The 24,374-nt window shown below is 35.7% G+C and overlaps 1 protein-coding gene across 1 annotated transcript; it reads right to left on the reverse strand.

Moving 5' to 3' along the window:
- Window positions 1–529: 529 nt before the first annotated feature.
- FGL1 (fibrinogen like 1) lies at window positions 530–22,115 on the reverse strand. Its single transcript, XM_084285652.1, has 8 exons — window positions 22,042–22,115; window positions 16,981–17,056; window positions 11,349–11,529; window positions 7,140–7,299; window positions 5,756–5,853; window positions 5,253–5,341; window positions 4,517–4,704; window positions 530–830 (listed from the first exon to the last, which is right to left on the reverse strand). The coding sequence occupies exons 2-8, from the start codon at window positions 17,044–17,046 to the stop codon at window positions 671–673; spliced, it is 942 nt and encodes a 313-aa protein (XP_084141778.1). The 5' UTR covers window positions 17,047–17,056; window positions 22,042–22,115; the 3' UTR covers window positions 530–670.
- Window positions 22,116–24,374: the final 2,259 nt, after the last annotated feature.

Below are 24,374 nucleotides of genomic sequence, written 5' to 3' on the forward strand. Positions count from 1 at the left end.
AAATCAGAGGAATTTACAGACAACAGCTTTCTTCTAAAGCCTTGGTTCATTCTAGAGAAAGTATATCCACTGAGTAAACCAACCTTAAGGTTCTATTTAGATATTTTTTTGTGTGCAATGCACACAATTCATTTTAATTTTTGAGACATGACAGTGACAATATATTTTTCTATTAAAAAAGTTAAAGGATTTGTAGGCACTTTTCATAAAATCTTCGAATCACAGAATGGCTTGGGTTGGAGGGGATCTTTAAGATTATCCAACTCCAACCCTCCTGCCATGGGCAGAGATGCCACCCACTAGATCCGGTTGCCCAAAGCCCCATCCAGCCTGGCCTTGGACACCTCCAGGGATGGAGCACCCACACCCTCTCTGTGCAACCTGTTCCAAGACAAAAATGCTCCATGTTTACGAAGATGTCCTTATTCCTAGGCAAACTCTGCCTTTTTTAAACAAACAAACAAACCCATAGACATGTTAGCAGTAGTGTTTATATCTATGAATTCATAGGCCAGATTCTCTTCTGATTTATGTCTCATAAAGCTTTTGGTTGCAGAGGAATTATTCCAGATTTATATAAGCATATATGAGAAGCAAAAATCTGCCCATCCGTTTTAGTTTGGATTGATTTGCTAAAAGATTAACTGGACAAATCATCTTAATAAAATACTTAAACAATATTGGGTTCAAAGTCTGCTGGTCTGACCTTCATTACAACAGATTTCAGAGAATACCACCACCCATGCCAAGTGTACCAAACAATTCCATTGTCCGTCTTCGCAGTATAGGGGCCTTTATAGTACAAACCATTCAGGTTGGCTGAGTGACACCTGGTGGAAAAGTAAAGGAAAACATAAATTAGTCTTAGTCCAAATGTGGAGAGCATTTGTGATTTCTCTGCAAATCAAAAAGTCACTATGTTGTTAACAGCCCAGTCTGACAGCTGCAAAAATTTACATTTGTGGACTTCAGTTCCCCTAAACGTGCGTGCAGAGTTTAATTAGGGGACAACTGCAAGTGCTTACAGCATCTTTGAAACAAAAAGTTATTTCTATGCTTTCTACAAGTTTTCTGACATCAGTAGATCTCTGAGTTTTGCCTGCTAATCTGTTTCAATGGAGAGTGATTCCAGAGTCCTTCAGGTCATGTGTAGCAGCAAAGCATACAACAAGCAAAACTCTAGGAAAGAAATACAGTGATGCTTTTTATTGTTAACAATTAATAACAATAATATTATTATAGCTAATTAAACATATATGTACCACTTCACTGGATCATCAGAGCTGGCATTTTATTGGACTGTACAAACCACATTCTTTTTGGCTGTTATACACGCTGAAATAGAAATGTTGTTACAGTTGTTAAACATGCTGCTAAAAGCTATCAAAACCCAAAAGGCTTGACTAGATACCACCACAATCTTGATACTCATTTAGCATTTCTGTGAGAAAGGAGGAAATTTAGATCCTTGTGTATATATGGAGAGCAAAATGGTTGTTTCTTCTGCAGCACACATTAATAAATCTGCTTTGCTTATCTGCCAATTCAGTATTTTGTTATTAGTGTTGTTAATATCTAACTGTCCCACACCACAATGGATTTCCAAAGCAGACTTCAGAAAATATTAAAACAGAAAACAGTCCAAATGGATATTATTACTGGCAAATCCTAGTCCCTTTGGCTTTGCTTACACTTTATTAACAACAGGTTTTGAGAACTGAAATAGAAACAGTGATAAAAATCTCGTAGAAAAATTCTCTTACACATAGGCTTATTTACTGCTAACAAGTTTTAAGCTGGATTTTGGTAATAAGCTGGTTGAGAATAAACTTAAGATATCAACAGTGACTTCATTTTTGATAAGGACAAACTTGTATGAGAGCTGACACAGCCTTTCTAGCCATACAAATCCTGCACTGAGCAGACACTTTATTTACTTTGAATCAAAACATTTTGGTAGAAGAATCATAATTGATAAGAGGTATCTACATCAACTGAATCCTTTCTTCTACTTCTTCTATTGGAAACAGTCAAAAGTTGATTTTATCGCCAGTAATATGAGCCAGTACTAACTTGTAATTAGTGCTGGGAGGCATCAAGACCAAGAATATGCAGTATTCTGTAATAGACTAGATACAGGCTGAAGTAACTGGACATACTAAAGAAATAATTGGCATGCAATATGATATGAAGCAACATTCATTACTCACAAGTCAATAATCACCTTAAAGTTAGCCTATGTTCCTCCCTTCTTTCTGACAGGCTATTTTTTAAAGCAAAAAACTGCACAGCAATAGTTTCAGAGGCACAGTCAACTCCCAATTATCCCTGGACATTTTACCTGAGTTATATACTAACTGTATGACAGACGCAGAGAGACGGAGTTGCTTCTTTGGGAGAACTGGGAGTGCTGGGGGAAACAGCGTGCTCATGTCCAAACAGACTCGTTAGCTCTTATTTTCCCATTGTGAACCTACTGATCTGTGCAGCATCTTGGATGAAGGAAGCCCTGTGAACTGGGTGTAGTACCAGCGAGAAGGAAGCTCTGGGGACTTGCATCCAAGCTGCAAATCTCTGCTTACAAAGTCACACAGAGAGACCGTTCTGCTGCAGAAGTCCAAGTTAACAAGTGCAGAGCTGGAGCAAAACCAGTGGGTTTAAATGAGATCTGAGCTATTTCCTGTGCCTCACTTGTATCACATCCTTTGGTATTCATATTATCTGGGCATTTCTATATTTCATTAGTCCAGATAGCATAGAGCTGGCTACAGAAAATTCCTGCCTAGCTGCGAGCTCCTATACAAACCAGCCAAGAACACTAATTCCTTCTATGTCTGCTAATCTGTGCATGACATATTTGTGTTCTTGGTGCTTTCCTTTCTCTGGGCCTGCCAGCGCTGTTCTTTTGGGTAGGATTTCAGAATAGCAAAAATCTCTAGTATTTTGCAGGATTCAGTTTTCTATTAAGCTTAACATTAAAAAGCCAGTAGCAAGACAGTGGAATAACACTACTAGTCACACACTTTCATTATCCAGACAGACTGTCCCTTTAACAGTGTCAGACACACAGCCATAATAAGAACTAGCCTGGTAGGAGTCAGCTATCTTTAGTAGTTATGTAGCACCAACTACAAGGTATTCATAACTGTCAATTATGCCATGCAGTTACTATTGCAAAGGGATCACTTTTCTGGTCAGACCAATCTGATATTTAAAAAAAATAAATGAAAAAGAAAAAGAAAGTTTATAAAAGACAAAAAGAAAATGTAGTTGACTATAAGTGATTGATGATTCTCTGTTAATAAACTCCATGTCATGGTATCACAGTTTTGTGCTATTTGAAGTCTAGACATTCCTCTAAATCCACAAAAGTTCTGATTTCATTGGAAAAGTATCTCCAGCACAATTGCTTTTCTCTTTTATGTCTTATCCTTTATGAAAACTGAAAAAAAAAAAAAAAATGTCTACATGTGATTTTTTTCTATATTTCTCAAATAATCTGCCAACCTACCATCCCTGAAATATACTTAAATAATTAATTAATTGTGAAACACTGGGGAAATAGCTACCTCATTATCAGCTAAACTGGTCACAGCTTAAGACTACTTATTGAAACAGAATTTGGAAAATGAGGAGTTAAAGAACAGAAACAAAGGATGACACAACAGAGGGAAACAATGGAGTTGATCCAGCCTGGCAGTTCCTGCCAAGTGAACTGAGATCACGGTGAGAGAGTACTATGCTTCCCAGAGCTGTATTTTAAAGCTATCTATTACACAGATACATTACATCGTTTCTCTTTATGGCTAGATTTATCTAATTAATTATGTGAAACAACATAGTTGCCTATACAGGCAGTGCTAAGGTTTATCCTTTCTTTTGAATTGCTATTTTGTATTTAGGGATTGTCTTAAAATTCTTTTACTGAACCCTATTTATTTATTTTTTTCCTCTTAGTCCAGTCATGTGCACTGAGAGAAACTGAGTGGATGCATTCCCATCTTGATATACATGTAGAAAGGATAACAAGAATGAAATGCTGTGAACTGAGGTGAAAAAACTATGGTTTATTAACCCAGCACTAGCTTAACTCATCAGACATTCGTCCGTGCTGCTGCATCTAGTCTAGTGAAACAAAGGAGAAATGCAGGAATGAAGTACAGCAGGGATACGTCTGCAAACTCTACATGACCTACTTGTGTAAACACTGGTTACCTTAAAGGGACAAAATTGTCTCCTCCTTACTGTCTGAGAACAAAGGTGGCCAAAGCCCGTGGCAAATAGGCAATGAAATGCAAGTGAAATGGCAAATTTCACAGACACCTTGAGTTGTTCAGTATGTATTGGCACTTCTAAGGCGGGTCTTGGTCCTATCAGCACTGAGATCTCTGGTAGGGGTCAAGGACGGATTGCAATTACAATAAACAATGCATATCCTTTCTTTGACTGTATGTTATTATTGTATGAATACATACAAAGTAGAATAGTTGATAATACAGATATGAAATTAAAATACCTGTTAAACCACCAACCAGCCTTTTCCTCTTCAGCACAGTTGCCTTCATAGTTGTCATTGTCCCTGTCTCGAGTACTGAATTTCATTCCTCGATGATCAGCCCACCATTTTACTTCAGGATGAAACCCCCCTGTCAGGGAATCACCAGCTGTGCCAGAATATTCACCACAGCTCATCTCATAAGAATGCTAATGAAAAAAGTGAAGGAAAAGAAAAAAAAGCAATCTAATGTGTCTTTTAGCTTTTAGCATATCAGAGAAGAAACTAACCTGTTCCATTGTTCCATTCGCTACTATGCCCAGTATTGTCATGGCACTTAGGCACTGCATACTAGCTAACAAGGGACTGTACAGATGCTTACCAGGGTAAAATTTGTCAATAACTTTGTGCATAAGCAACATAAAAACATTAGAGTTAGTTTTCAGTACATATTAACAAATCAGAACATTGTGTACCGTTATTGTTAGACATATAAATGAAAACAGAAAAATGCTTTTATCCATGACTTCTAGAAAAAATAATTCATCCAATTTACAGAAAGAATGAAATCAGTATATCCATATAAATGACTATTGTTAGATATTTGAAAATTGGAAGCATTTGTAAGAAAGAATACAAGTTAATAAGGCTCTAAAAAAATCTTTATGAAAATAAGGGAACATGTGTGTTTAGTGTCTCTGTCTATAGAATCTTCATTTTCAATAAAGCTCCCAGTCATTATTTAATATTTAATTACCTCTTCACCGGCAACTCCAAATCTTGTATATTGTGCAAAACGCCGTTCTCCTTCAAAATCAGTTAGATCAATTCTTAAAGTATAGTTCCCTAAAGAAAAGACAATAACAATTATTTTTGTTAAACTAGTCTATCTCACTACTTCTCAAAGCAGAGCATTACAGTACAATATTAAAATACTCATTATGTTTTTTATCATGAATCTTATCCATATCATCACAGCATATTACGTGTTTTTTATTATTATTATTTCTTTATGCTCATTAAGGCATATCTTGCTATGTCTGTCTTTATTCACATTCTTCATCTTCGAAAAAATTAGAATTATTCCAATACAGATTTATATACATATTCAATACATATTCAAATGTATTTTGTTCTGAAACTTTGGGAAGGTCCATGCAGACAAACAACACAACTCAAGATTTGTTCCAACAAAAAATGCCCTGGAAAGAACAAAGAAACAGAAACAACAGAAGGTTATTGTCACCATGCAAATCTTACCTTGACTGGTCAAGTAATGAAGATTTTTATTTCCAAGCCAATATTCACCATTTTTCAAAACAAAATTTCCAAAGCCTTCTTCATAGTCAGTCCAGTCTCTGAAAAGGAGCATAAATTACTAATTTGAGTAACAAAAGAAGTATGTTTGAATATTTATTTTATCATACAATCATAGATCACTGAATATTTTGACCTGAAGGAAAACCTTGGGAGGTCATCTAGTCCAATATCCAGCTTAAGGCAAGGTCAGTCATGAGATCAGACCAGGTAACTAAGGGCTTTGTCCAGTCAGGTCTTGAAGAGACTTCACATCCCCTTTGGGCAACCTGCCTGATCATTCTCACAGTGAAAAAGATTTTCCTTATATCTGGCCTGAACTCTTTCTTTCAATTTATGTGCATTGTCTCTCACACACCCAAGAGACACTATTGTGAGGAGTCTATTTTCTCAAGGACTTCTCAAACAACTCAGTTTTCTTAGTGATCTCCTTGTAGGATGACAGGTTGCTATTAGGTCCTACTGAATCCCTCTCTTCTCCAGGCTGAACAAGCCTTAGATCCACATAAGGATGTAGATATCTGAAATACAAATTGGACAAAACAGATGTCCTACAAACCTTCTTCTTTTTTCTAATATTTGCGTATATATATATATATATATATATAATATATAAAAATTTCACCAAAAATTTCACTTCTGGGCATTCCCTCTAAATGCTTGAGTCTTGGCAAAGGTAAGGAGCTTACATGTCCACATATCAAGTGCTCACACATTTTATCTTCCCTGGAGGCATTTTACTATGAAATACAAATTACTTCATGATGGGTTTCTCTCATACTTGTGTGCCAATGGTATTTTATTTCCAGAATATAGCTTGCATACTCTTTACATTTTACATACTTTTTACATTTTTACTATTTGCAAAACACAAGGTAGTCCTTTGCTTGGCATTAAGAGTCCTTGCTCCAAAAATAGTTAATGCATTTGACATTGAAATGTCCTTATGTAAAATGCACTGGTTGTCAGAAAAAAGACTAAAAGAGATGTCTTCCTGTTTCAAGGACATTGTATTGATTTATCTTTCTGTCTAACATTGTGCACACTGCACCGAGTCCAACAAGATGGATGCTATGAAGAGTGTGAAATTAGATCTTAAATACTTTGTTGACTTGACCTAGGAGAATTGATTTGGATCATACAGACAGTTTGTGACAGAGCCAGAAGTGATACCTCATCTGGAGGCTGTTCCACAGCATAACTGTTCCTACTTTTTATCTGACATAATAACTTCACATAATTCTAAAGTTAATGTTTAACTTAGTTCCATCTGGTTTTATGTTTCTCCACTTTGTTTCCAGTTTTAATGACCAAGTCTAGTACCTACCTATCAAAATTCTGGCTGCCATCAGAACGCCTCTGAAAAACAGTCCAACCACCCCCTTCAGACATGTCACAGAAGGCCAGGAATTCATTAGGACTCTGGATAGGTTTCATCTTATAAAATCCACTTTGCTTGTGGCCATCGTTGTAGATTTCAGCACAATCTGTTCATAAAACATCCATTGGACACAGTTCTTTTAATCCTATACTTACTGGCAAAACCAGAAAACAAGTCGATGAAAGAAATCAAACCATGTCAGGTAAAGTCACACATGAACCTGGCTAATAGAAAGCAAATACCTCTGCAAATACATTTTTTATGACTTTTTGGCATTTTCTTGTATTTATGTTGCTTTAAAACTTTATTGAGCTATAATTATTTTGACATTTCTGTGAAAGAATCTTTTTTTCCACCATAAAATACTATTATTTCTGTCTTCACTCAACTAGCAAAATAATTCCTCTGGTTTAGGTGGCGCCACTTCCAATTTACAGTGGTATAATCCACATTAGAATCCTGTTACAATCATAGAATTTCTCTACATATAAACCACTCGGTAATCTTCAAAAACAAAGATGTGCTTCTGTGTCAGTCCCCAGCAGAACTGCTGAACAGGAGAGAATGGAATCACCAGTGTTAGAAAGAGGAAACAATTGCTGGACCTGACACTGTTGTCCCTTGTATCAAAGAGGTGCAAATATACACAGAAGACTATCCCCCTAAAAGCCCAATGTATGTCTAAAATCATACCACTTCGGCTTGATACTAATTTTTAAGTCTGGTTTGGGTTGGTTTTAATGAAAGCAATGACAGAATTCAGAGCTCATGAAAATGTAACAGCAATGTAATTGCATAATCTTTTTTCCTCTAGGAGCTAAGAAACGAAAGGAATTCTTTGTTTATATGTAATCAGTACGTACCATCAAGCAGTCATACAGAAAAGATGTATAATTTTCAACATTTCTGTTTTTCCTGGCAAAAGTAGAGCTTATTAACTGCAAGATTTTCCCTGAATGCATTATGAACGTGTTGGCTGAACTTCCAGGCCATATTGGAACTTTGTGAACTATTATATTTCTTCTTAGTGAAAACATCAGTGAAGATTAGACAGAGAAAAAAATAAACAGTTTATAATGAAAACAAATAGCTATGCCAGGATTTGAACAAACCATAAGAGGGAAAAAAAAAAAAAAAAAAAAAGACACCCTTTAAAGAACAACCAAGATGTTTTTGCAGAGAATGTTTGAGTGCCTTGTAGAAATACTTTTTTTTAATCTTAAGCAGGTATATATATGGAATTCCTTCCTCATTGTCTAACTCCAAATTATCCAACTCTGTTGACATTAAAATGCTACAGCAGCTTGAATGAAATAGTGCAATATCAATGGGGAAAAACATTTACCAAGCTATAGGAAAGTAAAAAAAAAAAAGGGGGGGGAAGGGAGGGGAACACTGCTGTTCCAGCTACAAGTACAGAGTACGGCACTGAATGGGCTGCTGCCGGGAAAGTTAACATTCCAGCCAGACCCAGTACAGGGGGGAAGGAGGGGGAAGAATCAGCAGATACTGAAAACAAGAACTTAGATTTGTTATCCAGAATCACATTTTAAGAAAATAAACTGAGGACAAAGGACAAAGACATTCATCTGAATGTGGTTTTAATAATTTTTTCCAGTAAAAAATAAGTCAACCATAATAATAAAAAAGTCTTCTAGGATGCTGAATATGTAAATAAATATATAAATAAAATTTCAAGTCAAACTCATAACTGCTTTCAATTTTATTTTAATGGTGTTTTATTATATGTGATGCCTTGGTTTATGTTGTGATTTCTTCCAGAAGCATAAATACTACAAGTATATTCAAGCAAGCTTATTAAAACTTATAGAAGTTAGGACTCTCTAGTGCTGGACAACTAGAAAGCAACACCATCCAAGAATCACACCCCCAAATTGTATTTTTCAATCCAGCTATTGTTTGGGAATTTTTATTATTTTAGATGAGTTTGGACCTCACTCCAGCAATGACGGATTAACACACTGCCTTCTTCCACTGCAGAGAGACTAGATCACCACCAGAATAAAAACAACTTAAACCCAGTATTTTAGAAACTGTGAAGTCTGGAGCTGAACCTAACTCAGTCACAGTTTTGCAACATTAAGAATATAAGAGATCCAGATATCACAATTTCAGGCTTATTTTTGTAAACATGGATGTTCAGGGACTTTACAGATCAGAACTCGCACACCTATTGTATTAAACAAGAGGATTGTGCATGGCAGGTGTTTTGTTTTGAGTGTCTTTATCAGTTTGGGGTTTGGACTTGGGTGTTGAGCATCTTAAGTTCCAGTTAAGTAAGGTCATTAAATTGCTAGCCATGTGTCCATCTGTTTCATGATTTTTCCTATTTTGCAGAGACATCCCATTTTTGAATGAGTTACTTAATTAGCAGAGTATGGAGGACTTAATATATGTTGGGATATTGCTGTCTCTTGTACAACAAGAGTCTCTAATATATTACTTCTTTAATCCCACTGCCTTTCAAATAATTTCTAAAACTCCTTCTTTAAACTATTCTGCAATTAGAATCAAACTTTCAGCTTTCAAACTAGATTCAAACATTCATTTTGGGTTAGCAATTAAAACACTATACCCCAATGTTAAAGGAATAAAAGTACAATTGTGATGGAGAACATCTTTACTGGTGATAACACAGAATACCAAAGACATTTTAATATTCCTTGGTCTGTTAGCAATTTGACCTAAGACTGTAATATGCTGCCAATTTTTGGCAGTTAAGCATCTTAAAATGGGAAAGATTAGTAATGGTATACTGAACAGCTTCTACTTCTACATGCCAGTTTTCAAAATGTTCTGTTGGAAGAACACTGTAAATTTAAGGTAGTTGCATTTAGTAATCTCTCTGTCCTCTGAGGCCTTCCTGGTCATTTAGTTCATCTGCCTTACCTGTATTAAGCTAAATCATTTGGGATGTAACTCTAAGAGTTATTAGGACAAGTATGTTCTACAGCACAACAACAGTTTTACCACATTTAGGAGGTAATTAATAATTCATTAGGAATTTCTTAGATGGGAATGCTCAAAAGCTTCAGGGTTGCAGAGGTGCTGTACTTGCAATTCTTTAGCATGATTTGCCTTTTTGTAACAGAAACCAGTCCTTTTCAATGTGCAAAACCACAAAAGCCATATTTTCCCCATAACGAGCATAGTCTGCAAATGGTTTCATTTTATGAGGAACAGGCCACTAGAATTATCTATTGCAATTATTATTATTATTATTATTATTATTATTATTATTATTATTATTGGTATTGTTAACTATACTAGCATCTTATGGTTAGGTATTATTTTTTATTTATAGTATTCCTCTAAACAGTTCTCTCTTATACTGAGAGAAACGTCAACTGAAACCTTACTACTGTTTGCAGCTGAGAAAGAAAAGACTGCAAAAGCAGTCAAAAGATAGATAAGCCCCTAAAATCCTTTTGGGCTTTGTCTGTCAAAATGCCATCTTAAAATCTATTAAGAAATCAAGAGACAAAGTAGATCATACAGCTACTGTGTAATATATTTTTTCCATCATGATGTCTCACTTAAAATAAACAAAAAGTAAAAGGAAACCATTTTACCACATTCTCCTTCCAACCACTTGAAAGGTATAGCTCCTTGTAGCAAGCACGACTTTCTTCTGAGTTATCATAGATGTCAGGGTGTCTGTACAACCCCCTGGTGGTAACATGACCAAGATAACCAGACGTTATAGGAATGTGAGTTTACAAACTCTGTGTGTGAGTACAATATCTGAAACTATCTTTTCTGAGATGATGGTTGCCTCTAAAATGATAATGTGAAACAGTGAATTATCAGTGATGAAATTTACTGAAGTTGATCGTCAACCAGATTAAAAAACAACCGGGATATCACCAAACTATTATCAGTTGCATTGCTGATACTGATTCTAAATGTATTTTTCACTGATTGCTTTTTAATTATGTGCTATTAATAAATAAATAAACCTCTTCAATCCAGATTTGATTTATGAACACAGGCCTAGGTAACAGCTGAATACTGTGCTTTAAACAAACCATTTTCTGTGAGCTACAAAACAATATGTCAATGGGTCTAATTGTGCTAAAGCTTCTGGGTATCACTACAATGAACGGAAATGAAAAGAATAGCTTCATTTCTAACCTGAATACTGCCTTTTTCCTCCCAAGTCAATGGCACTGTTTTCATCTCCTCTGTCACTGTACTGTATCTCTTTCTTCTCTAAAAGCTGTATAATTTTTAACCGCTGCTGTTTCACACGATGTTCCAGAAGTCTCACCTGGGCCTGAAGTTGTATCTGCTCTCGAAAACAGTTTTGTAGATCCTAAAAATGAAAATGCATCCTATTGTAAAATCAATATTTTTTTGTCAAGTTTAACATATAAAGAAAAAAAAAATAACCTGAATAAAGCATTTCTGTCTTAATTCCTTACAGATACTATTTTGACTTCTACTTTAGTTGTTACCTCTACTTTAACTGATTTAATACGCTATAGAGTATCCAACCATACCAGCTTTGCACAGAGACTCTCCCTTTATTGGCTAAGCTACCAGCTCTCTCTGGAAACACACAGAGGAGACTCCATAAAAACACTATCACACAGATTGTTTATTCTCTATCACCTCATCACGCACAGAGATTTACTTCCCAGTGAGGCCTCCTACCAACATGGTGCAGGTTCCAAAACTGCCAGAGTTTTAAAGAAATGCAGTCCATGCTGATACCTTTTCAATTTCATTGTTCATTTTCAAGTGCTTTTTGATTACACACTTCTTATGATAAGGATCTAAATATTGCCAACATAAACATTGTAAAGTTTCAAGCTCTTTTTGGCACACTAAATTAAATAGCCCCTAAGAAACTGCAAATATGCAGTTTAAATTTAAAAATAAGAGTTTAAAACTTAAAGTCGGTATCGTGCTATGACCTGTACTCCTATCTTACCGTGTGGAGTAATGGAGATGTGATGATTTTAATACAGTGATACCTTCCACTCACTGCACATACTGATATATGACACAGGAGAGCTGGAATAACAGTTCCAAATTCTGACATGCTCAATGTATACAGAGCAATATATTTATTTAGTTAGTTTTTAGATTAATGGCTATGGTAAGGCTATGGCCTGAGCTAGGGAGCTTAAATTACAACAGCTTGTACAGTTTCAAATACATAATAAACAAATTTGATTTCAAAAGGGAGGGGAAAGCCTCTGGGATTTTCTGATACATTCTACAAACGTGACATGAGGTTTTGTATCAGTAACATCATGTCTGCAACTTTATATGAGCAAATAGTTTAGTAGCTATGGTGTTTGCATGAGAGCACAACCAGCACTGTAAAAGTAAAATCAGAGGACAACCTTTTGGAAATCTGATAGGCGAGATCAAATATACAGCAGTTCTAAATTGGTACAACCTTATTCATAGGGCAACATTATTTGAATGTAGACCTGTAACACTTGCCATCCATACGGAAGAGCTGATATCTTAGAACATTGCCCTATCACGCTGAATGAGAGATCTGAAGCAGCATACTGATGTGAAGCTCCACTGGCATCAGCATAATTTTGTACCAGGCTCAGGCCTCATGTATTTTCCGTGAAAACTACCATCAATATGGTTCTTGTCACTTTCTTGCTGCAGTGATGTGTGTGGGTTTTTTTTTTTTTGTCTATATGAAAAGCTGGTACCATTCTGTACATTTCTGTGCAGCACAGGCATGGCTCTGGTTGGACTGACTTCCTTGCAGTACCATTAGTACCTCACCACAACTCTAAGAGCAAACTCAAACTAACAGTATTAATAAGAAATCACATTTCGTGATCAACACATAAGGACGTATAAGTAATTTCTGGTACTAGTTAAAAAGCAGAACTTCTGCTACTGTTGAGAAACATCTCTATGAACAGTGTCATGACTATGATGTCATTTCTGATAGAAATAAGTGTTGCTGATGTCCAAGCCCCTTTGCTTTTTGAATACAGAGGATAGAATTCATTTTCAACATGGACAAATGAACTTGACAAATTTCAGGAGAGTACTGTACGTCTGTGAGTTCATTCAAATGCTTCCTAGCCATCATGTGCCATTTGACTGTAATGTTCAATCTCATTGAAAAACGTGTTGATCATGCTTGCTGTCTTTGCAAACAAATCTGATTGGAAGCCTCTGCTCTGAGTATTTCTGCAGTGTATCAGATGGCTGTTTAAGTGCCATCTAATATATACAGTGGAATAAAAGAATGGGGAATATATATGCGGCAGGACTAGGCAGTTTGTCGGTGACCTGTCTGAGAGGAAAAGGTTTGGCTGCCTCTCTGGGGCTGGGCTGCCCATGTCAGCCGGCTGTGTCAACAGGTTTGTCTGCAGGCTCCGACTGTCTGCTTCCTACTAGGTCCTGATAAGCCTTGAAGGTGCTTGACCACAAGGAGGAGCTGTAAGTGAGATGCACAATTTACCAAACACTAAAATTTTGGGAAGGAAATAAAACAAAAGCAGCCAGTGACCTAATATCCCTAAAGTCCTATGCTATTTAAGAATATTTAAGAAAATCTGTTTTATTTGTTGATAGCTATACAAGATCCCTAACATGCCCTCTTTTATTTTTATTTTATTTTATTTTTTTCCTAGCAGGGAACTTAAGAAGAAAAATAAATACATGCATGTACACACTTTCTACAGAGGCTTATAGGTTATTTGACCATACGTAATGACTAGTGTGCTACATGCTGCATATTACAAAGAAAGTTTTTCAAAAGAGTAGAGCCATTCTGAGCCATTCAGAAGAGAAAGTTCTCTGCAAATTCTCAGCCTGCTCCTGAGTGCACACGGAAAATGAATGGGAACTGGACAGATATATAGGTGGGTTGAGAAAGAGTGAGTTAAAAAACAAAAAACAAAAAAAAAAAACTTCTCAGATGAAATATTAATCTTAATCATAGTAAGCTATAAAGGAGCTCCCATGCTTTTGTTTACTGAGGAGGTTGGCCTTACCTCAGTACGCACAACTTGGGAGAACATGGTAATAAAAAACAGGAGAGACTTCAGTTATCCTGGAAATGCTGGCCCCTGCAACCAGGCCCCTGCAATGTCATAAGTAAGACCTCAGGTAGATAGTTTTTTTCCCATGTGGCAGAGTCTGAACTATGAAGAGCTATTTTCACTTAAAGTGAAAGTTAAAGTAAGAGTCTGTGCTTTTGAGGAGGGAGAGCTACAGGCAGCTGTGTTTTTTGCAGGTCTAGTGAAAATGCATCATTCTGCCTACCTGTACTGCTGACAGCCATTCTCCTACTGTTTTTAAATTATATAGCAAAGTACAGACCTTCTCCAAAAAGCCTTTTTGTACCTTAGAAAAACTTGCCATCTACCTTTAATGTGGCACTACTTCATATGCTGCCATAAAAGGTCTGTTCCTTTTAATCAAATTAAAACTATCCAGTCTGTATCTCCAAATATTATTCTTAACTTTGTATTTTAAAGTTATCTTTTCATTTTGTTGACTTAAAAAGTGTGAATTATTTCATGAAAATGGAAAAGTAACATCGAACCGATTCTCATCCTCTTTACAGACTGCACACTTGCTATAGGGTAAGAAATAACATATTTGCATTATACATCACAATTTCCTGTTGCAAAAGATTTAAGCTCATGATGCTGACTAGGTGACTAAGTACTAGGTGACAATAAAGAAACCATGAACAGTGCTAAGTACACCACAAGAAACAAATGATTTAACAGAACTAGTCTTGAAAGCAACCTTGAACAGTACTTGTATCTGATATTTTGCTTTCTCTCCCTGACTCAGGTCTTCTCATTGCTATCTCCTGCTGTGAACTCCAGTTCCTGTTATGCTTTACTGCTGAACAGCAACACTGCAATTCTCGTATTTGGAATCCCAGACATATTTTCCCCATGGGACAATCCTAAGTTAGCTGTGTAACTTTCAAGGTGGATCGCTGTGGCTTTTAGATTTGCATGTCACAAGATTGCTCTTTGCATGTACTACTCCGCTTTGTCGCAGGATAACTCTTTTAAAATCATTGAGGTTAAAACAGTGCACAGCTAGAGTAATACAGAAGCAAAAGGTATCCTAGGGTTACAGTGTAAGAGTTGGCAGCTATAACTTACTGCTATTCCTTTTGTTAGATATGGATCAAAGTAAAGCAATTATAATAGTGAAATGCTCTTAAAAAATGTGAATTTGACCATGACTTTCTCTATTGGACAGTAGTGCACACTGAAACTAGACTGAACACAACCTGTTCTCTCTGTTTCAGTGAAGCAACTGTTTGTACTACACATTGAGAAGCAATTATCTAACTGTTGCTGACAGCTCTGCTCTTGGACACATGGTTCCATATTTAAGCAGCTGCTGCAATTAGTATGCATTCACATTCTTTATTTTATTTCATTATCGTGAGGGCTATTTAGCAGCCAGTGTCCTTTCATTAAAACTGATGCTACAAATTATATTTAGAATAATTTATGAAAGCTACAAAAATACCAACTCTTTCTTTGAGGTGCTTTTTCCTGTATTTTTAGAATTTAAATGAGCTTAAAGAATACCTCAAATGAGAATAGTATTTTAAAGAGATTAAATATGAAAACTTAGAGAGGAATTTCAGAATGTTCCCAGTGCTCAGTCACAGTCAGCCACAGCCCATAATATTCCAACTAAAAAAGAAAAAATCAAAATAAATCAAATGTATTTCATTGTATTGCCTTTTTCTCAGTAGGTTTCTATAAAAATCAATATTTATTTTTTTTTCTCCAGTAAGCAAAGGTGATTACAGAGGCAGGTGCATCCTACCTATTTTCTCCCTGTAGAGCTACTTTTCTAAACAAAAGGCTTTCCTAAGACAGCCACAAACAGTTATGCTTACCTAGTTGTAAATTTGACAACCACTTCCACAGAGGCAATTACGAATCAAAAATTCAGTCTCCAAGGTCCCTGCCAATTAGGACTTGAATATTAAACTAGAAAGGACAGCCAAGACGGGCAGTACAGGACTGATAAGGTTACAACTATTTTAAGTGGTGGAATAAATGTGTTTCTGTGTTTCTGTTGGAGACGCAAAATAAGTAGTACAAAGTCTGGGAAGCCAGAATCAAAGGAGTTGTGTTCATTGTTTCTCAGTGTGAGCTACAACATAGTAACATGGCAACAAGTAAGACAGTGAAGCTGTGGATCTGATTTGAGAGGAAGTCCTAAGGCCAGTGGACCAGGTAGAAGAGGATAGAAACATTCTTCTTGCTTTGTATCAGCATAGCACTGGTGCGGCCACCAAGCTTGTGAGACACGAGCTGTTTTGCCTTTCTGTAGGTACGTTACTCAAAACTGAAGCTGCTATTCTGAGTTAGCATTACCACGGAATGGAAGCAATAACTGCCTTCAGTGCAATAACTGCACTACCTTCAGTGCATCCTCTACAATGTTCATGTTAATGCATCATGTGATAACTTTTTAGTAAAGGTATTCTATTGCCTCTTTCTCCATGTTGGATCCAGTCACAAACTGACTGGATTACTTTCTCCAGTGCTATTGCTCAGCCATTTTATATTTATGCACCTGTTTTGTCATTCCTTATCAGATACTTGTCTCCACTGAACACTGGTAGAGGCTATTTCCCCAGTCTTCTGGATTTGTTTTGTATTCTAATCTTTTCTGTCAAAGGTTCTGCCAACAGATCTAGCTGAGATACACTATAAGGGCTAGAGAAGTTCTTCTTTATTTAGAAGAAACTCTAAACATAAACTTAAGGAGTAGAACTTACAGAGCTCGCAATAGTATCCGTCAGGCTAGCTGCAAGGACAAAATCAATCACTATCAAAATCTTCATTCTCTGGAAGCTGTGAAGTAGAGGGACAAATGAAATAGTAGTTAACTTAAACATTAAAGTTAAAGATTTACACCTGACATCTTTACTTGTTATTGCAAATAATCAAATTAACCTATAATTATTTCTCTATAATTCACAAATACAGCGTATATTTAGGCTTCATTACAATGTATAAAATAGTCTGATAAAATACACCTTCAAAAACCAGTAAAAACAATCCTATCCTTTTAGGCCACTAAGGATCAGAGATCTCCAAACATTTTAGGAGGGTTAATCAAGGCTACAAAATGACACGACTTACTGTGGAATAAGACAAAAGCAAAATACCCCTTTAAAATTTTGAGTAAAGCAGAAGAATATTCCTTGGGCTCTGAAAGTTGGGAGAAAGGTCTCTATACATTCAAGTTAACTAAAATCTGTATTTGGTTAGCTGTCCCTGAAGTAAAGAAAATGTCTTGTGCAAGTCCTTTGTCCCAGGAAAGGATGGAGGTAATAATTTTTCTGTCACAGATTAATTTTGGAAAAAATGTGTAACAGTTATCAGCTTTTATTCTAGTGTTGACAAGGATGACATCTATCAACTAATAGCTATGTATATTTTGTACTGTACAGCCCATAGGATTTTAAGTCCCATTACTTCATAGGAAAATTCTTTAATATGCCAAAAAATCACCATCGTATCTGACTGCCTTGCAAATGTTAGTTAATATATCTTCAACAGTTTCCAGAATGTAGATGCATGTTTTTCAGTTCACAGATGAGAAACCAACTTCTATAACTAGTAAAATATTGACATAGATTATACATAAATCAATTTCAAATTTTAAATTAAACTGCTGCAATGGTCAGCTGAAGGTTTTTTGTTTGTTTGTTTGTTTTTTTTCCAAATTTACAAAATTTTCATTTAAGATATGCTAATTCCATTTAAACCAAAATATGTGTTCACTCTGCTTTTTCTAGTTATTAAACTAAATCAGCTAAATACATGTTAAAGCATTTGTGGTTAGACAAAGAATAAGATACATTATAGAGATTAATGATTCAATTTCAACATGTGCTTATTGAATCAACTTTATGGAAATTTCCACTCGTATTTCTACAGGAATTAAGACAAAATACCAGTGGAACTTTGGCAGACTGTGCTTTTTACTGTACAAAGAAAACCAAGGTGCTTATGTGAAATATGTTTTTTTTTTTTAAGTTTTTATAAAATCGGACAAATTCAATTTCATTTTCACCAATTTCCAAAAGCTTCATGCAAGAGTACAAATTACAGTGCTGTCCAACTGCAGGCTTTAATCACCTATGAAATACTAAGGACATTAAATTATACTAATTTTATTTAAGAAGGCAATTTATTTCTGGTTTTATTTCTGGGTTTTGCTGGTTTGAAAACATCAAACTTGTTGCAGAGTTCATGTTTCTGCATAAATCTTGTTACACAGCTTCTTGCACTAGACTGGATGGAAATGCAAGGTGTTGAGGGTTGCCCAGCACCCCATGTTACAGCTAGCTCAGAGAGATTTTTTAAAAGAATTTTGGAAATACATAGGCAAAATCTACCATTCAGCTGCAAAGCACTACACTAAGCTGATGTCTATCTCTAAGGATTCCAGAGGGGTCCCTTGTAAATTATTTATAAAATGTTTAATGAATAGAAGGTGTGACCTGAAATCTGTTATTTCTATGCCATACAATTTCTAAATTTTAACTTGTAAGTTTTTCTTCACATTAACCACATAAATGTTATTTCAATTACAAACTTTAATAAAATTCAGTACAACAAGTTCTGCTATTGTTTAAAGTGGTGAGTCTTATGAATTTAAAGCTTAAAAAGTGGGAGGCTGCATCTGCAAGAATTGTCTGGCATTGAGTTTTGTTATTAATTTGGATTTCAGAGGTTTTTCCCATGATAAAACGTGCATTTTCACCTAGAATAGTAGTAGTTAGGGCTATTGCAGCTCTTGCCATCTATTGCAATGACATTGACTGCTGTGGGAGAGGAGTGCCCAAAGAACACGTTAGCTGTCTGGGCAAGCTGCAAATGACCTATCTTAGATAATTTCAGTCTCTACTCCATGCATTTCTTGAAAATGTTTTCTAGGAGAGAAGGGTTTATATTTTTTCACTGGGAGATTCTTTAACTGTTCTGCTCAATTCTGTTATTTTCATTACAAAAGCACACTGTTCTTCCTCCAATTAATCTTTATATTCAAGATGTTATATCATGATTTCACTTATTGTGAAAGCTGCATCGGTCTTAAAAGGATTGCACATCTTTATAAATACAATATTCTTATTAAAAATAAGAATCACACTATCGAGTATATCTTACATACTGTTCAGAACAATTTATATTAGCTAAGAAAGAGAAGACCGTTAGTCACAATCAAGGCAGACCATTTCTCTTACAGTATGTGAGAGCTACTGCAAGCATACTGCACAAAAGGAACCAAGAGCTGAAGAGTTTGTGCAGTTGGTTTGGTTTGTCACCTTCAGATGATGAAGTCACTTTTCTATTTAAAGTGTGCCTCTTTCTAAAGTATGTTCCTGTCGTGGAAAACTTCATGAGGGCTGCGCTTGGAAGACAATGTTGTCAGTATCACTTTCAGTACCCTCATAAATAAAATTATAAAGTGATGTTTTAAATATATTGCTCAAGGTATTCTTGCCCTGGAGTTTAATTTTTAAGAAAGGGAGTCAGACAATAAAGCCAAGGTGCATTCTGGTGCATTATTAATCATGTGGTCAGTCATGCTAATTTTGAGTTCACTGTGATCATAAGAAAATTAAGGGGCATATAGAAAGGGAGCAACTAGCAACTGAGATCTCCATTTGGCAGACCTGTCATCCAATAACAGGGAATACACTGAAACAGAGAGGACACAGGAGAAAAAATAAAAATAAAAAAAAAATACCGAGGTAGGCCTGAAGTAGGAGCAAGGGTTGAGTAAAGCAACATCTTTCTGTTGCTGTCATCAGGGGGAAATAAAATAAAATAAAATAAAATAAAATAAAATAAAATAAAATAAAATAAAATAAAATAAAATAAAATAAAATAAAATAAAATAAAATAAAATAAAATAAAGAGGGAGAGAGAGAGAGAGAGAGAGAGAGAGGTCAAGAAGACTAGGAGGAGACAAAGTCTGAAAGCAAATGGTTCACCTAATGTTCCTCTGCTTCTGTAACTGCCCAGCAGGGAGACCCAGAAGGGGCAGAGGAGAGTAAGCAGAGCTGTTTCTGGAAGTACTAATATTTGAGACAGTTTGCCAGTGGATATAAATTCATGTAGTTATCTGATTCCACAGTTGCAATCACAGGAGATTCACTGAGCAGTCAGAAAAGTGATTAGAAAAGCAGTAAAATATCATACAATAGGATCAGACCTCATACATGTTCAAAGTGTTTTGCACACACTGACTGAATAAACAGCTTTGGTCTGGGAATTAATGTTGTTACCTATTAGTTAGTTTTTTATTTTCTACTCAAAGTTTCAAAATAGGTTGATTCAGTGACAGTTCTCCAAAACTGTATGTTTATCTTCTGGTGATATGTAAAGCTAAAGCTGTGTTTAAGGGAAGCTTAAAATCCTGCTCTAGGAAGACAGCTTTGAAAGTCAATTTCTCAAACTAATTTCTCCACCCACTGAAATATTTAGCCTGGTTGTTACATAGCTATTTAAAATGCCTTATCCAGAAATATGCCTGGAGGGTGAAATAATTTAAAATGTAGGGAGAGAATATAACTTTCACACATAATGCAGTAAAAAAACATGAAAAACAAACAAACAAACAAACAACAAAACAAAACCAAAACCACCCAAGCCTTAATCCGTGTCACAGATGAAGACAATTGCATAACTATTTTTGTATTGCTGATGCTCGTGAGTCCAAAGAGACAATGTGTACTGAGAGACTTCCAAAGCTTTGGTTATAACACAGTTTTGCCATTTAAAAGCAAACAAATAACAAAAGCATCAACCAAACAAACTTGTGCAGGGGAGACCCCTTCCCAGGAAAGCTTTCAGCTCAGACAGCAGACATGCAGATTGATTATCACGCATCAGGACAGACTGAGAAAACCTCGTTGTAACATTTTTGAGTTGAAAGCACAAGCCTTTAATAATTAGCTGCTTTCTATTTTAGCAAAACTGAGGATTAAGTGCAAATCTTATCCTTATGAGATTACTCAGATACCAAAGATCACACCTGGAATGTGCATTTGCATGACCATATGGAAAGATTTCTCCTACAGCTACACAATTAAACTTAAAGAAAAATACCTCTGAATATTTTTGCATTTTTGTACTTGGGATTTCTTTACAGGCTATTCAGATAGTAAATCCTATGGTCCAATTTCCACCAAATTTAATATTTTTCTGTGTCTTTCAATCACAAGTTACTGACTAGACTTGACGATACGAGCAAAACTCTTGTGCTATGAAAGTACTGAACTCTCAGCCTATTTCCTTCTTGAATTCTGGAGACAGCAAGCTATATAAAATTCAGATGCCAATTTCTGTTTGCACAGTGCCAGTAAGAACTGCCATGTTAAAAAACACAATAATAATAAATGAGAATCTGTCTGCCAAAAGGACAGCTAATGCCTTGGAAGCCAAGCCTGTTTTAGAGATTAAACTCATGAACAAACTTTGCTTTGTTTTAATTAGGTAGTGCTATAAAAATTGAGCCAATTTCCTCGTCTGAAAAATGGACAGATCATTCATGATCTGATCCAATTCTAGGCCTCAAAAGCAACCCTATTCATCCAGCCATACATTATTAGACACTTAGAAAGTACAGATTTGAATATGGGGTTTATTATCAAACTGAGTATTCATCATAGCAAAATAGCTAGATCCTACCGAAGCAACATTCCTACATCATTAGCAATATTGCACCAGTTATACGACCTTCAAAAACTACTTTTAATCCGTAAGTATAGAAATTACCCCAAATTCTTTCTTCTTCCCTCACAGGTACCTAAAACATTTACCTTTCCCCTCTGGACAGAACTCAAAGTTGTTAAATCTTCTTAAGCTGATGCAAGGAATTCCAGAGCCCTTCCCAGACTGCGATTGTTTTTGCTATTAAATTCTGTAGCGCTGCTGCTTACATCTGCTATGAGTCAGTGGGCAGGAATGTTACTGAGGAGTCGCAGCTATCAACTCTGAATTGCAACATAAGAAGGAGAAGATGGTAATTTTGTGCCTAACACAACACTTCTGAAATGAAAATAGACCAACAAGAACAAAGAATCATCCACTTTCTTTCATTGCTGTGATCCAGGAAATTGGTCTCAGCGTGACATTCAGCTTTCCTGAACCAGAACCTAAATCTCTGAGGCTTCAGAGCTATAGGGAGCTTATCTGACCTGACTGATGTAGAAGGAAAACACTCTCAGACTATAGGTTACAGTTTAGAGCTGATAAAATATAAAGAAATCTGCTTAAAACAAACTAACGAGGAAACTTAATACAGACAAAGCCAAAGGGAACAGGAAAAAAGGAAAAAGAATGCTGTTTGATGTAGGCATTTTTTATCTAAATTGGAAGGCACCCAAAAGTCTCAATGACTTGGTTTGACACTACCATTTTCTTTGTAAGCTTGTTAGAGCCAGATGAATACAACAAATATATGTTGAAGATGTTATTTGTTTTGCATGTTTGCCTTCCTTCTGTTATGCTGGCTCTTTCCAAACAGTTCAACAAATGAGAATACTTATAAGAATGCTTCTGGATGAAGTAAACTCTTAAGGAAATAGTGAACAAAAGCAATAAAAGGAGTTTTACGTTCCACAGCTATAAATACCTGGCAGTATTTCTCTTTACTCATTCCATTACATCCTAACTTCAAATTTTGAATTTCAAGTAGTTAATAATTGGAATAAATTATAATAAATAAGATAAAATTATAATAAATAAAAATTCAATAGAAGTATTCAACATCTTACTATTGCTAATGACTTTGGTAGGAAGGGGATACCTGATGATAGTGGGACTCCCGACTTAGTTCAGGAAAGTATAGTGTGACTCACTGGGTGGGCTCTGGACTGGGAAAGTGGAAAAAGGCATGGTTATGTTAAACTCTGACTTAAAAACTGTAAATTCTGAGCATTCAAACAATTTATTGAGGGCTACAAGTAGATACTCCATCACTTCTAGTCTTTAAACAAAGATGGGATGGCTGAAATCTCCGACTGTTTTTCAGTTAAACATGACTGAACTCAGAACAAGAAATTCGATATGGCATCGAGTCAGAGATCTGTATTCAAGAGGCTGCACATCATTGGAACGATTTTGCAAGAATAGACATTAAATAGAAGACTCTTGAAGATTATACAAATGGGAGTCACATAAGCACAAAGGAAAAGAGAAAGGTTTTGGAGTCTTTTTCTGACCTATCAGATATATCAAATACAGGAAACTGGCAAATGCCATAGATCTCAACATGGCCAGTAATGACCTGGCTGTTCAAAGAGAACTTACTCAGATTTTCTCTTCTTGGGAGAGTTTGCACAGAATTAAAACTAAGTATAGCAAGGATTGTTAATTACTATTTTATCATTTTTTAAAAAGTATTTAAAGAATAAAATGCTGTTCCTCACTTTTACACTAACTCAATATGTTTATTACCTCCCATAAGTACAGCAAAAAGAGTTGTATTGAATATTTGCTCTTTTGTGGATGTTTAAAAGAAATAGCTAACAAAAGAAAGCTGTGGTCTTTGTTCCCATTATATTCCAGCCATCGGCTGAGTACTTCCTGAGGTATTTTATCTAACAGAAGTTTAACAGCTTGTAAAATCAGTAAACACAAGATAATGTGTTCATAATATCATCCTTTTATCATCCAGACTCAAAGGAAATTGCAAGCACGCAAAAAACGTTAATAGTGTACTGAACATCATTTTTCCATGATAAGCTCTAATGCAGGTGGTTAAACGCTATTTATAAAAGGTAAAGATTTTTTTTTTTTTCTCATGTGTATGATTCTTATCCAGGAAAGTTTTAGATCACCTTCAAATATCATGCAGAAATGTGGGAGGGTCAAAGATTGTACAGCCATGACATGGTAACTCAGTGCTTGCCAAAATGTTCTTTCATTCCATCTGTTATGAATTAATTTGTTTATGCTCTTCTCTGCATTGTTTTATTTTGTGTAATGCTAAGGATGAAACAGAAAGCATGTAACAGCCTCCATTCAACTGAATTAAGCTCTGCTGTGTGAAGGGTATATGATAGAGAAAGGACTTGCTCAAGATCTCAGTGCAAGAGCCAGGAAGAGAACACAGTCTGTAATCTTCTACCTTATTACAAGAACAGCTTAG

The sequence above is a fragment of the Netta rufina genome (genome assembly GCF_964035555.1).
Source record: "Netta rufina genome assembly, chromosome: 4".
Taxonomy (NCBI): Eukaryota; Metazoa; Chordata; class Aves; order Anseriformes; family Anatidae; genus Netta; species Netta rufina.